This window comes from Rhinolophus hipposideros (assembly GCF_964194185.1).
Source record: "Rhinolophus hipposideros genome assembly, chromosome: X".
NCBI classification, from domain to species: Eukaryota; Metazoa; Chordata; class Mammalia; order Chiroptera; family Rhinolophidae; genus Rhinolophus; species Rhinolophus hipposideros.
In genome coordinates this window covers 36012078-36029279 of record NC_138046.1, presented here as the reverse complement: position 1 = coordinate 36029279, position 17202 = coordinate 36012078, and the positions used below count along the sequence as shown (strand labels likewise).

Genomic DNA, 17202 nt, shown 5'->3' with positions numbered 1-17202 from the left:
TTTCTTTGTAGTTGATTTTAGACAGCTTCAATACAATGTGGCTTGGAGAAGGCCTGTTTGGGTTGAGGTAATTAGGTGTTCTATTTGCTTCTTGGATTCGGGGATCCAGTTCTGTCCATAAGTTTGGGAAATTCTCATCAACCATTTGTTTGAATATATTGTCTGTTCCTTTCTCTCTTTCTACTCCTTCTGGTATGCCCATTATTCTTATATTGCTCTTTCTGATGGAGTCAGAAAGTTCTTGTAGAGTTCTTTCATTTCTTTTAAGTCTCAAGTCTCTTTCTTCTTTCATCTGTGTAATTTCCAGGTTTCTATCTTTGATGTCACTGATTCTTTCCTCCGTCTGGTCAACTCTACTACCTAACCTGGTTATTTCATTCTTGATTTCTTTTATTGAGTTCTTAATCTCCAGAAATTCCATTTGGTTCTCTTTTAAAATTTCAATCTCTTTTGTAAAATGCTTATGTTGTTCTTTGATTGCGTTTCTGAGTTCATTAAATTGTTTTTCTGTGTTTTGTTGCATCTCGTTGAGTTTTTTCAGAACTGCAATCTTGAATTCTCTGTCATTTAAGTCACATATTTCCATATCTTTAAGTTCCTTTTCTGTAGACATTTCACTTTCTTTCTGAGCTGTCTTGTTACCTTGGTTATTCATGGCAATTACTGATTTATTATTTCTCTTCCTAGACATCTACAGGAGTGCCATCTGTAACAGGTTGATAGGAAGAGGTTTTTCTTTTGTTTTCCAATACTTGTTGGTAGAATGTTTAATTTCTCCGACTGCAGCCTTTTTTTTTCTCTCACACGGTAATGCTATGTTTTCTCTGCACGTTTCCAGCTTCTCACACATTGGGAGAATTACCTGAGTGTCCTCTGTTAATTGTTCACCTGGGTCACAGGGCTTGGTGTCCGTGTGTGTGTGCAGAGAGCTTTTGAAGTCCTGCACCAGATTCAGAGCCCGTGTGTTTCAGCAGTCTGTGACCACCACTACAGCTGGTCCTGCTTCCACAGCTCCCTCCCTTTTGCCGGAACTAGTTCAGCTGTGAATCTGTGTCTGCGTTCCACAGTTCTCAGAATTGCAAATATTCTGTTCTTTTGATCTGACACTGCTACTGTTCCACTTCTAGCACCGGGTAGGTCGGGGCGGGGCGAGCTCTGGGAGGTTAGGGATGGGGCAGCTAGTCTCAGTTCCTAAGGATTCTGTTCTCTGCTCGGCAATGAGAGCTTAAACCACCATTTTCAGCCGTCTTTCCTCCGTCTTTTCTCCGAGGTCTGTGCCGTGAGCGTTGGGTTCAGCTGTGTTACGGTGCCCCCTCAGCCTTGTGGGCCATAAGCAGAGCCCTAGCATTCTGAGTTCTTCCCTCTTCCGCAGCTGCGGTAATTCCGGGATGCAGCAAGCTCAGAGCACTGAGCTAGGTCTGTGTCCTGCGCCCCTGTAGCTCCGTCACCGCACTTCTCTTCCCCCGCTCCTGCTAGGGCAATTCTCCCACCTTTAGGTGAATTCATTAGTGGCCTCTTCGTCTTGCTTGTCTGCTGTGCAGTGAGTGCTTTGTGGAGTTATTGTTGTTAGATTAGTTGTAAATTCCAGGGGAGATTTACAGAGGCTCACTTCACCCCGCCAGTTTGATGACTTGACTCAATTTTAAAAGACAGACAATTTCAAAATTTGAGAAAAATTTGGAGAAATGCTGGAAAAGGAACATGAATTGGGGCAATTATTTTGGAAAAAATTTCGGCTTCATTAATGAAAATTAAAGAGGAGCACAGTAGTAGCAAACTACTCAACAGAAACCGGGCCGTGTGAACCAAGAAACAGAGCCTGAAATATCCAACACAGCATCATTTGTGATAGTCAAGCGCTACAAAAACCCAGATATCCATCAACATCAGAGTAGATTACGTGTGAAATACTGCCAGGCTGGAACACCTTACAGAGAAGAAACAGTAGATAAACTATTGCTCCACTCAAGAACATGAATGAAACTCACAAACAAAATATGAGCAAGATAAACCAGATACCATGGAGTACTCTATTTTATTCTATTAATAAATCTATCAGATTATTCCTATTAACAACAGTCCAAACCAGGAGAACACTGATCTGCATTGATAGATGCCACAGTGCTTACCTTTAGAAAGAAAACAACTTGAGAAGAGCTTTTGGCTCCTGGTAATTTCAATTTGTTGACCAAACTTGTCGTTACATTGTGGTCATTTTGTGATAAATTATTCAGGTGTACATTTATATTTTATATCATTTGTGTTTGGTGTATTGTAGTTGAATTATTAAATAATTTCCAAATGGGTAAGACAACCTAGAACCGATTGGAAAATTATGAAGGGCAAAAATAATGGTAAAGGGGGTCAAATAAATGGTTATTGAAGAACTGACCCGTGGTGGTGAACACACAATGTTATATACAGATGATATATTACAGAATTGTACACTTGAAACCTCTGTAATTTTATGAACCGCTGCCACCCCCAATAAATTTTAATTTTTTAAAAAAGAAAATGTATTACGTCCTTACAGTCTGTTCACTTCTACTCCACTGTCCTCATGGCCCTCGGGCTGCTCAGGGCCCACTGGCCAGATGTAACTCTCCAGGAGATTCTGGGATTCAGTCCCTTCTGGGTCTGTCTTTTATCATGTGGCTAAAGTCTTAACGAATGCAGATAATAAACTTTGAGGTAATGTATAGATGGCTTAATTTGTTATTTCTTTCATGTAATATGAGTTTGGGGAAATCATTTTGAGACAAAGCATTAACTTATCAGAGTAGGCACAGATGTTATAACCCATGAACTACCTGATGGACTGTCATCAAGATGTCACTGAGGATCAGGAGAGTGTGAAGAGGAATAAATAAGAATCAGAGGCTTTCGTAATTATGAACACACAACTATTTTATTGAAAGTCATGGCCTCAATTTTTATATCTCTGAATATACAAAGTTGAATTAAATATGTTCTAATGTCCTTCCCTCCACCTAGAACTCTATTGTGCAAAGCAGCCTATGAGCAGAACTATGCAGAACTATGAGCAGAACTATGAGCAGCATGGATGGTGATTGTCTCAGAAACAAGTGATCTCACCTTGTGTATCGACAAGGGCAATCTTCAAGGGCCTCACTCTGTGGCTCCCCATCTGGACTGCAAATGAGTGGATTGTTACAAAGTGACCACTGTGAGACAAGGACTTAGTGCAAGATATATGGGCAGCAGTACAGCTGAAAACTGTCACAGTGTAACATGCTTCAGCTCATGCAAAGTTAAATACTCCACCTGGAAATCATGAGGCAGACGGCATCACCTGGCTGCACCAGGCCCTCAGGACCATCAATTATTCCTCTCAAAGAGAAAGGCCCCGCTGGTATGCTTTTCTGACAGCTGAGCCCTCCAAATTTAAGTGACTGGACCACACAGTCTCCTGCCCCAGTGAGGCACCAAAAACAACCTCCTTTTGCCAGTGCCACAAGACCTACCCATGGGGATATATGTGGTCTCTTTGCCATGGCACTGGCAAGCCAGGCCTCGGTGGTTGAGGATCTTAACCCCATGGAGGGAGTATTGGTATAGAATAGGGACTAGTAATATCCCCAACCTTTGTCTTTAAAATCCCTCCCCATGTAACTATTCAGAACCCCAGACCCATAGTAAAGCAGGGCTTCCTATGTGTGACCCCTTTTCTAATTGGTTAGTTTCCCTTGTCCACTCCTAGTCTTCCCTACCCACCCCATTTTGGGGTATTGTTGCTTTCCTCCTGGGCCTGATATTGTTTTTCCTTTGCCTATATTATTGTTGCAGTGTCTGGTTACAATGTACATCTTTAACCCACAAGAATCCCAGAGCTATGACTGCCCAGGGTAGGGGGATGGGGCGGTGGGACCTGCCCACAGGCAGATAAGCTAGCAGGCCCTCAAGGTCTTCCCACTCCACGGGAATGTTGCTTATCAGACAGCCAGTTCTGTACACTGGCCAGCAGTCAAGGTCTCCTGGCTTCTCAGAACACCGTGCACATGAAAGCAGGCATGCAGGGCCTGCCAGATGATTTCTCCCATGGACTGCTCTGTTTTGCTTTACCTCTATAACCTCGCTTCTTCCCTGCCTGGGTGTGGAGCGCTACCCCTCTGGCTGGCTGCCACCACTGGAGACACTCCCTGGTCTGTAAGTCTCAATAAACCTATGTCTCACACTCAGCCACCTGGTGTATTCTTTGGGCTTGTGGCTTCTCAGGCACAAATCTTGGAACAACTTGCACTCAGTTTGAATAGTATATATGTATGCATACATAATATATGCACAAGTATGTGCATACACATGTACATATAGAATATATAGGAATATGTCAAATCAAATTATGTACTTATACAGAGATTTTCAACTGCCTGGGAGTCTGGGGCCCCTATCCCCCATCCATTGTTCAAGGGTCAACTGTACATATTGTTTTAGCCTATCTTGAATTAAAAGAAAAATCTCAGTGGGATGGGAAGAAAAGGCACAAAGTATTTCCTAAGCAGCTGACTGTGTTCATTTTAGTATTGTCAGATTTAGCAGAAAAAAATACCATAGACCCACTTACATTTGAATTTCAGATACACAACAAATAATGTTTTCATATAAGTATGTCACATACAATAATAATGCAACATGATGTTTGAATGGCTCTTTCCCTTGGTTCATTCCATTCTCATACATATTTTCAGAGAGGCACAGAATAGGTACTAAATATTATGTAATTAATGAATGAATGAATTTTTACTGTGGTAGGGTTTATAGTAGTTTCATTCTGTCACTTATTCATAGTCAACCTTGTTGTTTGGTATTACTCATCCATTTAAATAGATTGGCTCACTGCAAAAATGTCCATTCTTAATTCTTTATTTTGACTCATCTCTTATTTGATTTGATTTCATATTGCCAAGTAATTTTTCACAAAGGACTTATGGGTAGTATGTTCTCTTACTTTTTTTTTTCATATTTGAAATAAGCTACCTGTTGCTTTTTTCCTGTAGATTGTATTATTGTTAGAATTATCCACCTCCTCTTTCCCAGTAGGAGGGTTACATAATGTCTATCCAATTGACTTTGAAAGGATTTAAGAAGAAAAGGAGAATTAATAATATTAAACAAGTCACTTAAAGAAAGAATTGTTGGGGTTAAGCAGGAAAGGGGACAGTGATGAAAAAGCAAACGTATATTTAGCACTTACCGTGTTCCAGACACTCATTCATTTAACATTAAATAACCATATTCATCTACCATTTATTGGGTTAAGACAGGCTTCACAAATAAGTTAGTGCTTGAAATGTGTCTTTCTGGAAGCCCAGGCACTTGTCAAACAACAGGAGAGGCAAAGCGGATACGAAAGGAAAGCAATGGTTATTCCAGGTTGAGGGTTCCAGGTACAGAGATGGAAGAAGTAAACAACATATCATATTTTGGAAACTGTAAGCAGTTTGAAACTACATGTAGTTAATTCATTTAATCCTGAAAACAACTGTAAGAAAGTATTATTATCATCCCTATTTTACAGATGAAGAATCAGGCTCAAGTTTACACAGCTATTAAGTGGCAGTACCAGAATCCCAAACCACTAACATCTGCTCCTCAAGTCTTTGTTTTTTCCACTATACCTACCCTCCTATGGTTTCTTCTTATACTTGTGTAGTGACCTTACTAAATCTGTGAAGCTAAGTATAACTCAGAGGTAGCACTCTAGGACTGAATGAATGTCATTTTTCTCTTTTATCATCATCAATTAATATATATTAAGCACTCATAAGATTGTTGGCATTTTAACATAGGAGAGGACAGTTGCTGCCTTCATGGAATTCAGAATCAAGTTCAAACAAGGCAAGCAAACACTGACATGCGGTTATAAAACTGAACTGATTCTATCATCAGCCAATCAAAACCTTTCTAGAATGTGAAATAATTCATAACTCCAAATCCATTTGATATAGATTCTTCCCTTTAAAATCTATTGAGTTTGAAATAGGGGTTAAGCCCGCAGATGAACAGAAAGCGAAAAGTGAAATAACTTGCTGAGAAACAGAACATTACTGAAACTTTCCAATGGTCTTGTCCCAAAGACAAATATTATGGCTCCTCAGGTTTCTTGGTTTGCTCTGCTTTCCTACCAAGGAAAAGAAAATCCTTTCCTGATCATTGGATTTCCTTTAATTGTAGGTACATTTTTAACTTTTTGTTTAGTTTTTGCTGTGCTACGGGGTAAAGGCCATGGACAGAAGGGAATAGAAGATTTCTCGAACTTTGAATTAACAGGTTTTCATCATACCTCAGTTGGGGCTCCACACTTTTAATGTCCTTTCAGGAAAGGGACAAAGACAAGGCAATCCTGTGGGTGGCCTTGGTGTCATTAATGCTGCTGCAAAAGAAACTGTATTGCATCTTCCAATTTACTGAGAGGTAACCAACAAATATTTGATACCAAGTGTGGCAGCTACTGCTACTGTGATCTGTATTTCAGTTAAGTCTCATTTTATTTTTTAAAATTAATTAATTAATTTTCAATTTCACTTACAGTCAATATTCTTTTATATTAGTTTCAGGTGTACAGTATAGTGGTTAGACATTTATATAATTTAGGAAGTGAATTCCCCAATTAGTCTAATACCCACCTGGCACTACACATCATTAACACAATATTATTAACTATATTCCCTATGCTGTAATTTAAGTCTCATTTTAGTTTAAGTCAACTTAGATACTGAAAGGTAAATTGACCCTAAAGTTTCAAGATGTACTTTGTCCTGTTTCCTAAAAAAAATTTTTTTGCTACTAAATTTTGGGGGAGAAATGACTCATTAACCTGGTAAATAGTTTTGCTAATTGCTCAGTTGCCAGGAAAATACTACCATCTGCTTTAGTTTTTTTACAACAGAACATTCCTATTTCCCATGAAGTGTCCTTATATTGAACAATAGAACTTTCATAATTTTGTCATAATTTAAAAGCAATGAAGCAATAATTCTCACATAGTTTATTTTCCCATAATATAAAATATTGGAGAAGAAACTAAGGGATATCTTGTGAATTTCTTATTTATATGTGAAAACACAACTGTATTATACCACTTTGATGTTTTAGTACATGGCTTTACTTTTTTTGTTGTTTTTACATTGGAGTTATGACTTTGGATCGGTTTTCGCCCTGTGTTGGGAATACAGGGCAGTTTATTGAGGAGATTGTAGAATAGATTGGGGATGGACAGATGATGACATCCTTGTCAGATTTCATGTTGAAGAAAACTAGATGTAGTTAGATGTATTTTTATTATGAAATATCCTGATGGACAGTTTCAGTAAAATTTCTGTAGGAAAGAAGCACAGGTAAATGGGTGCAAATTCAAGTTTTTGGAAACTGATACAATATTATCCTATACATATTTTTAGAAAAAGGAAATGAAGGTAGTGAATGGCCTATATTGTTGAAAAAAAAGCTACTATTTTGGTTCCCTAGTTGAATATGATCAATAACCAACCTAAAGCAAAATATTTTGCTCTCCAAACACCGTTCCTGTTGTTTCATTCATCGTGGTACTCAGTCGGAAGTGAATTACCGTAAAAAAAGTGAATTACGTAAAAAAATATTACGTACAACTCATTTACTCATTCATTAAACAACTATTGCACAGTGTCAGACATTAAAGCCCTCTGAGCGTGAAATGCTGTTAAAAAAACAACTCAACAATGCAAGTGTTAATATTATTCATTTTTCAAGATACAGCTCAAATGTTAACATTCAGTTTGCTATGCCGTTCTGTTTTATACCTTGTATAAACACTGTTGTCCATGTTTGGGTACCTATCTACTGAGCTCTTTGAAAAGGTAGAGACCTTGGCTTATTTATTTTTGTATTCCATAGAACCTAGCATAAGATTTGGTATAGATCAAACAGGTGGTCAATAAAAGATAGTTGAAATGAAGGAATTAACATAGTACTGCATCATTTAGTAGTCAATTAAGAAGATAGTACTTCTCCAGAAACTAGTTTATTTCTTTAAAATAGTTACTATAGTTGTTATCTTGTTATCCTAGAATTTGAATTATGAGTTGATAAAATGTATTTGATTTTATTTATTCAGATTATATTTCAAAGTGGTTTATCATCTAAGAAATAAGTTAACAAAGCAGTTTCAAACTTGTAGAAGAAATGAAACCCGGATAGTCTCACAAAGTTTTTATGCCTTAGATGCTTACACTGAATTTGGTTGAAAGCGACTAGTTTCCCTTTCACCCCACCGCTTGTGATGGCATTACCCCCTCTCCCCCTTTCCCTTTTCCCACCCTTTCGCCCTCCGGAAAGGGCCGAACATTCCAAGAGCTTCCCAGTCTTCCTCCGCCCCCTTACGGAAGAAGCGGAAGGCCGAGTGGGGCGCCGAAGGGGGCCAGCCTGCAGCTCGGGTCCTTCCGGAAAGACCCGAAGTACGCTCGGAAGAGGAGGGCGCCTTCGACTTCAGCGCTTCGCCCCCGCGCTGTGCCCTCTGTCGGCGACGCAGGGCAGCGGTAGCAGCGGTCGCGGCAGGAAGCGGCAGCCGCGTCGACGTCGCCCAACACTGGAGCGACGTTTAAAGAAGGAGCCGAATCGCCGCGGAGTCCGGCCTCTTGTTGTTGGAAGACTCCTACCCTTTGGCGCGGCCTGACGAGGAGAAGCGGCGGCGCGGGGAAGCAGGTGAGGACCCCGCCACGACCCGGGAGGGGGTGAGGGGCGCGCTGCTTCTTCGGTCCATGGGCCGCGCCTGTGTCTGCGTTCTTCTCACTTGAACCAGGAAGCGGCCGAGTCCGAGGCTCCACTGCTCCGGCCCTTTCTTTGTGTGGGCCTGGGAGTGAAGGAGGGGACGAACCGTGAGGGACGCGGCGCGGTCCCCTTCCCCGTCAGGGGCCCGAGAGCTGCCGGTGCCCTGGGTAGGCCCGGAGCGTGGGGAGCCCTCCACAGAGACCCACTGGCTTTTTTCTGGCCCCTCTGTCTGCCTTTTTGTGCCTCTTTTTCTCTCTTCCTCGTGTCTACTTTGATTTAGAGCTTTTCTGCCGGGCCCATCCTCCCCTTCCGTCCCCTTCCCAGGGCATAACAATGCCGCCTACTCGGCCTCATCCCCTCCCAGCACCCCCACCTCGTCGCCGCCTTCTACTTTCCCCAGCTCGCTTATTACCCCCGCCCTCACGGTGCTGTACCTACCTCCATCTGTATTTGCAAAAAGCTGCCTTTTCTCGTGAATTGAGGTTAAAAACTCCGGTTGCCACCAGGTGGGTGCAAATGGGGAGGAAGGGGTGGAGGAAGGAAGATGGGGTTCAGCTGCTGCAGCGAGCCGCGTGTGTCGGTTTGTTTCAATCCCTCGCTGATGGCGTTTGGCGTTTTTTGCTTTTGCACCATCACCTGCCCCCAGTCAAGGATTTCTCTCGAAGTGATGTGGAATGGCTTTTCCAAAGTCAGGTTGCAAATCTTGGAGTGGGTTCAGACCGATTTGTGCTGTTCCTGGGCCCACCCTAACGGGGAGGAGGAGGAAACCTAAACAAAATGAAACCAAGTCCCAGTGTCACCGGGACACGTCCATTTAACGCATTCCTCTATTGGAAAAAAAAGCATTTGCAAATGGCAAAAATTGTGGGATTGTATTAAAAAAAACATCTATCCACTGAAAAGTGACTTCTGTCGAAATCCCCATATTTTGGAAGCCCTGATTGCAGGCTTGCTCTCCAAAGGTCACCCTTTCGATGAATGCCTTTATGGTAACCTGGAATTCCTTAGTACTGTTAACAAGCAATGTCTTGTTACAGATAATGTTTTAAATAATCTCTAGATTTTGTAGACTTTTTTTGATGATCTCTAAACTGTTCACCTACTTTTTGTTTTTAAGCTATAATTTTGAAAAATTGAGAAGATAGTTGAGACACCCTGCTTTCCATGTGTATATAACTTACACACTAACAGTAGTACTATTATTTTGCTAACACTAAAGGGAAAGAATATTAGCAATAAAATATTTCTTATTTTATTTCCTTACCAAAAGTAGTTTCCTTACCAAAAGTAGTACTTACCAGCTATATGGCAACTCAACATCATTGTTACTGGGAATATCTCTGAGAAGTGCAAAAAAATATTTTGGGAGTGGCAATGCTATTTACTGACATCCTGCCCTCCCCCCGTTTTTTCCTAGAGTAATGTCTGCTCTGTTCCAATAAGTTTTTGTTTTCATTTTCACCAATTAATTTGGTGTGAGAAAAGTTCTCATACCAATGGACGTAATTTTTCCCAACAAAATGTTTTCATGCAAATGTAAGCATTAAGAAATGGTAAACTTTCATTTTCCTTTGTCTTATTTTTTTACAATAGCATCTGTTGACTTCATTTGGCACTCTGTTTAACATTTTACCTTTGGAGATTGTAACAGTAGAGAGATAAGGGGGAAAGGGATAAAGAAAGAGGAGTGTGTAACAAAAGTATTTAATTGTTTATACAGATGAGTCAACCCAATTTAAATAAGAACAGAAAAATAATGGGAAGTTTAGATGTAATAATTGTCAGTGCTTACAAATGCTGATTCATTGGCTGCAGGGAGTAGCTTTTGAATATACTCTTAAAGATAAGTTAGAATTTAGGAAGAGTATATATTTCTGACTCTGTATTGCACACACTAAGCTTTTCTGACATTTTCATTCGTTTACAGGTGAATTACTTTTATATGTTCATGATGAAGATTTTTCTTTAAAAAGTTAACACAGCTGAAAATTAACTCTTAACTCTTCTTGAGAAAAACCCAAAATTGGAACTAAGAAAATTAATCTCATCTGTGGATCGATTTAAAACTTGCTTGTCTCTTTCGGGGAAGTCATGAGGTTTCACACATGGCCCAAAACCCAGCCTCTATGAACAATTTATATAAAAGCCAAAAAATTATGCCAAAAACTTGAATTTAATGATGCAATAGCTAAAATTCTAAATGGTAAAGTACTTTTGTTTTTCCTAATCTTCTCTCATCCCCTCCTCCTCCCTTTCCCTTATAGGCATGGAGAGTAGAAAATTGATTTCTGCTACAGACATTCAATATTCTGGCAGTCTGCTGAACTCCTTAAATGAACAACGTGGCCATGGACTCTTCTGTGATGTTACTGTTATTGTGGAAGACCGAAAATTCCGAGCCCACAGGAATATTCTTTCTGCTTCTAGTACTTACTTCCACCAGCTCTTCTCGGTTGCTGGGCAGGTTGTTGAACTGAGCTTTATAAGAGCAGAGATCTTTGCAGAAATTCTCAATTATATCTATAGTTCTAAAATTGTTCGTGTTAGATCAGATTTACTTGACGAGTTAATTAAATCAGGTCAGTTGTTAGGAGTTAAATTTATAGCAGAGCTTGGTGTCCCATTGTCACAGGTTAAAAGCATCTCAGGTACAGCTCAGGATGGTAATGCAGAAATCTTACCTCCTGGTTCTAGTGACAAGAACCTTGAAATACAAAAATCAAAAGATGAAACCCAAGATAATGGGGCCACTGTAATGCCTATTATAACAGAGTCTTTTTCCTTATCTGCTGAAGATTATGAGACAAAAAAGATCATTGTTACTGATTCAGATGATGATGATGATGACGTCATTTTCTGCTCTGAGATTCTGCCTGCAAAGGAGACTTTGCCGAGTACTAGTGCAGTGGCACAGGTCCTGCCTAACCCAGGCTCTGTTGCTATTTCAAATGTCGCACCGTGTGCTAGCAATAACTCTTCCCCTTTAACAAATATCACATCTACTCAGAAACTTCCTGCTGCTGTGAATCAGGCAACTCTGAGCCAAACACAAGGATCTTCAGCCCCAACACATCTGACTCCTAACATTATTTTGTTAAATCAGACACCACTTGCTACATCACCGAATGTCAGTCCTTCACTTCCAAATCCTTCAATCAATTTACTTGTGCAGAAGCAGCAGCAGACACCAAATAGTGCTGTTTTAACAGGAAACAAGTCCAATGAAGAGGAGGAGGAAGAAATTATAGATGATGATGATGACACTATTAGTTCCAGTCCAGATTCGGCCGTCAGTAATACATCTTTGGTCCCACAGGCTGATATTCCCCAAAATACCACTTTTGATGGATCACTGATACAGAAGATGCAGATTCCTACACTTCTTCAAGAGCCACTTTCCAATTCTTTAAAAATTTCAGATATAATTACTAGAAACACTAATGATCCAGGTTTAGAATCAAAACATCTAATGGAAGGTCAGAAGATCATTACTTTAGATACAGCTACAGAAATTGAAGGCTTGTCGACTGGTTGCAAGGTTTATGCAAATATTGGTGAGGATACCTATGACATAGTGATCCCTGTCAAAGATGACCCTGATGAAGGGGATGCCAGAATTGAGAATGAGATTCCAAAAACATCTAGCAGTGAGACAACAAACAAACGTATGAAAGTAAAACATGATGATCACTATGAGTTAATAGTAGATGGAAGGGTCTATTATATCTGTATTGTATGCAAAAGGTCATATGTCTGTCTGACAAGCTTGCGGAGACATTTTAACATTCATTCTTGGGAAAAGAAGTATCCTTGCCGTTACTGTGAGAAGGTATTTCCTCTTGCAGAATATCGCACAAAGCATGAAATTCATCACACAGGGGAACGAAGGTATCAATGTTTGGCCTGTGGCAAATCTTTCATCAACTATCAGTTTATGTCTTCACACATAAAGTCAGTTCATAGTCAAGATCCTTCTGGAGAATCAAAGCTTTATCGTTTACATCCATGCAGGTCTTTACAAATCAGACAATATGCTTATCTTTCTGATAGGTCAGGCACTGTGCCTGTAATGAAGGATGACAGTATTGGGTATAAGGTTGATGCTGGGAAAGAACCTCCAATAGGGACCACATCTACTCCTCAGAACAAGCCAATGACCTGGGAAGATATTTTTATTCAGCAGGAAAATGATTCAATTTTTAAACAGAATGTAACAGATGGCAGTACTGAGTTTGAATTTATAATACCAGAATCTTACTGAACTTTGAAATACCAGAAAGTTTTGGTTTGGATTAAGGGGCAGGGCTTTCAGAAGACCTATAAAAGAAATTAAGTTGAAAATGAGTTAATTTGATCTGCCACATCATCTGAATGTGGTTTAGTTGGATTATTTGTTGATAATTTTTAGAAGCAAATTATTCTGAAAGTTTGAGTAGAGATTGAGAAGTTCTCCACTAAGTATTTGTTTATATAGTTAGCTTTCAGCTGATTTAAGAGGCAAAAAACAAAAAAAAGAAAAAAAAAAGAAAAAAAAGCTTGGAGAGATAGTTTCCTGAATAGAATTTGAAGCAGTCTGAATGGTCTTTTAAAATAACTGGAGTTATTAAGCATACCTTAGTATATTTTTCAACTTTCCCCTTCTGTTAGCACTTTACTGCTGAATTCTCAATTTTCTTAATATTGAGACTATAAACGTGTATTGTCTTGTATATGGCATAAAAAGTAAACAAGAACTTCTAAAGTTGTTCTGGAAAATTTCAGAATAAGTCTGCTTGGTTGTGTATTCTAGTCCAAATGGATAGCAGCCTCCTGCCTTCCTCCATGAAACTGGCCACGCAGACAAGTCTCATCTGAAGAATTAATTAGTTTTAGCTAATCAGAATTAAATCTTGATAATGTCATAGTTTGGAAAAAACTTTGGTGGCTGGACTACTGTATATATACCTTTGTTATGTGGTACCTGTGAGCAAAAATACTAATCTTTGTAATGCGTACAGGAGGAGATGAAGAGTTTTGTCACATTTTTAAAAAATTCTGGCTCTTACATGATACAGAGGGTAAGGGAAAGGAGATTGCCTTTTTGCTCATTAGGGTTAAAAATATTCCCAATAATTTTTTTCAAATTTTGAATCTGAAAGCCACCAAATAAATCTTTAATTCTGTATAAATCTTTATACATGATAGATTCCATAAATGAGACTCCTACATATTTTGGGTGGGAGGCTACTGGCATATATTTTTAAATGTTCATATTACTTAGAATCTCTAATAGGAAGTTTTCATTTGAAATAGTTGAATCAGTGATCTAGTATTTTCCTTTCAGCAAGACCTTTTAGGTTTTTACCCCTTCTAAAATAAGTTCCATTCCATCTACAAGTTGCTACAATATAGTATCAATCAGAAACTGTATGGAATGTAATATAGGCTTGTTGATTTCCATTTATCTTGAGAACAGTAAATGCCACCTTTCTTCCTTTTTTTAAATGACACATATTTAAACATTTTGAAAATAAAGTAAAAACTTACTGAAGTGCTAGTACTAAAAGGAAGCAGGTTGGAACAAATATATAACTTAGCATTTACAACAGGATTAACTTGTTGAACTTCTGTAAATGACTTTTTGCAAAGGAAAAAAATAGATACTGAAAAAGATTGTGCATAGTTAGTCATTTGTAACCTTACTTAAGTATTTCTTAATTCAACATAGATATTTTCTTTCTCCTTAACTATGTATTTTTAAAAATAGTCTATTTCTTGACTTTGAACTTAAAGCTTTAATTGCAATTCCTCATGTATACATCATTCTGATGGTAAGCTAGATTGGAAAATAACGGTTTCAGTGTTTCTTAGTTGGTAGTTGAGGGTATCAAGCATCAGTATTTGCAGTAATACAAGGAGAAAGAAAAATAATCTTTTGCTTACTGAGGACAAGAATGATGTGCAACTGTTTTTTGTTCTGTGAGTCTAGACCTACAAACCATTTTGTAAACTAAGCCTTGGAAAATTTTAAATTACCTTATAACTTAAGACTTGTGGTCTCTGGAATCACAATATCAGTTTCCTTTCTGTGTAGATATTTATAACATTACTCTTTGGCTATAGGGTGCATTCTGAAATATTTTCAGTGGAAATTTGAGTTTCATTAATGCGATTTCAACCAGTTAGACATAATTACTTCTACAAGTGTGAATGATACTGATGCCAGCAGAGCTTCCAGACCTTTCAGAATTACCTGCTAGGTAAATTAGTTTGTTGTCATAAAACTTGGTAGTTTCTACAAGGCTATTAGAACAAACCAGAAATTAATTCTATAATGGAAAACTATCCATTCTGAGTAATATGGATATAATTTTGTGCTGCCGCTGTGCTCTATGTAAATTCTGAGTATGAAATTTAAACTGTGCCTACTGAAGGTATCTTCTGGAGTTTTTTTAAGGAGAATAACTGGAAAATTAAATTGTGTTTTTTGCCAGAAGACTCATACTTGCATGTATGTCAGGGTCTTCAGTTTTTTAAAAGTTTCTTCATCCAGAGTTTGGAATTCATGTGGAATACTCCTTGGGGGCTAAATCCCTTCACTACCAGTATTTATTGGGTTGGAAATCTGCAGCAAGGTGCTGCTTAAAACTTATGATGGGGTTTTCTTATTTTATACTTAGCTTGCTGGCTATTAAACTTCATTTTTTTTCTGTCAGGTTGGCTTTAGATTTGCCCCTGTGATAAATTACCTGTAAATATTCTGGATAGGAACTGTTTGAAATAGCAGTTTGTTAAAAGAGATGACAGTGAAAATGCTCAAACTAAGCAAAGATTTTAAAATGCCATAGCAATCTTGGAAGATTCACTTTAAAATATATTTTAAATAATTATCATTTTTGTAGTAATGATCCCTCACATACAATTACTATGAGGAATTGATGCTGCATTTCCCCCCATTGTACCAAAAAGATAAAACATGGTAAAAATGATCAAGGTATTTTGTATGGTCAAGGCTTGCATATTCTAAAGAAATAATTGCTAATTCGACAGTATTGACTTCCTCACCTCTGTCAATCATATGAAACCTTGTTCATTTCCACCCAATACTGTAATATTCATACTTGTACAATCTTCCCTATCATGACTTTAAGTTCTACTTATCATTAACTGTTACCTGATACTAGTTCGTAGAGCTTCTTACGGCAAAAATAAAATTTTTAATTCTGATTTTTGAGTGCATCTTTTACAAGATTGTCTTTCAGAAATTATATAGACTTAATATTCTTTTGTTTTTCAATTTTGTAGCAGGAGATTGGAGCTATATTTCTGATGGCAGCATGACAAAATTTCCCTTTAGGTTTTATATGTTGGTTATTCACATGCCCAATCTATCTTGAACCATAATAGTCAAAAGGGAGTCAGCTGCTGTCAGTCGCTTTAGAGACTTTGTGACACTTTTCGTAGATTCCATGAAGATGCATGTAAGTGGATAACGAATAGGATAGTTTTATTAATTTGAAACATCACAAAAGCGGTCTGGGTTTCCAGCGTGGCAGTGATACAGATTTAAAGCAACATCCAGTTTATACAGGTCCTGGATTAATATTTTAATGTTTCATGCCCAGTTCAATACTTTAGAGCAGAAATAGGAACAAAGCAGTAAATATTACAAAATGCAGTCAGGGTACATATTGGAAATACAAATTCCTTCATTACAGCAAATGTTTTGCAAAAGAGTAAAGCAGCAAATAATATTTTTTCTGAGGTAACATGCACTTTATATAATTCAATGTAATAAAAAAGCTCAAATTAAGTTGCAAAATCTATACTGTTTCAAGTTATTTTGTAAAGTAAGAAAAACAAAAATGAGTCAGAACCTTAATACTAAGAAATGTAATAAATGTAGGATATACTGTAATGGTGCCTTTTAAAAATACTCATACACATTCACTAAAGCAAAAGGTCAAGTGTAAACAGCAGAAAGAATCACTGAGTATTACAAGTTGATATTTGTGTTGTAAGTCAATTGGTTATTATTCCCTTTTTGAAATCCAATAGAATTTTAATCTCAGAACTGTAGAAAATAACAGTAATTTTATATAACAAAAGGATTATAGTTTTTCGGCTCTGAAATCTGGATGAGGCATCATTCATGATGCTGAAAGCTAAACTGAATGTTTTGCAAACATTTACTGTGAACCACGAGTGCACTTGTGCCTTGATAATTCTTGATGGCTGGGTGTCTACAAGGTAGATGGGAGCACCAGCATTTGCCTGCTGCTTCTAATCCATCAAGTTGGGAGGTAGCAAAATTGGCTGGAAAATTTTCCAGTACGTGTTCTGTGGTTGCATGACTGTCTTTAGGTACTCTCCTGTATTTTTACATTATACAAGTGTAGGATTATTCATCTTCCTTTAAATCAGTCATTTCTCAGGTTAGCATAAGATCACAACGAAAGT

General features: G+C 38.2%; 2 protein-coding genes across 2 annotated transcripts in view; one reads left to right on the top strand and one right to left on the bottom strand.

Moving 5' to 3' along the window:
• Positions 1 to 8517: 8517 nt before the first annotated feature.
• ZBTB33 (zinc finger and BTB domain containing 33) lies at positions 8518 to 15969 on the top strand. Its single transcript, XM_081044047.1, has 2 exons — positions 8518 to 8697; positions 11028 to 15969. The coding sequence occupies exon 2, from the start codon at positions 11030 to 11032 to the stop codon at positions 13022 to 13024; it is 1995 nt and encodes a 664-aa protein (XP_080900173.1). The 5' UTR covers positions 8518 to 8697; positions 11028 to 11029; the 3' UTR covers positions 13025 to 15969.
• TMEM255A (transmembrane protein 255A) overlaps positions 9403 to 17202 on the bottom strand; it is a 143260-nt gene continuing 135460 nt past the window's right edge. Inside the window, exon 10 of the mRNA XM_081044050.1 lies at positions 9403 to 9531. Within this exon, the coding sequence (XP_080900176.1) occupies positions 9478 to 9531 (54 nt within the window). The 3' untranslated portion in view covers positions 9403 to 9477. The remainder of the gene's footprint in view (positions 9532 to 17202) is intronic.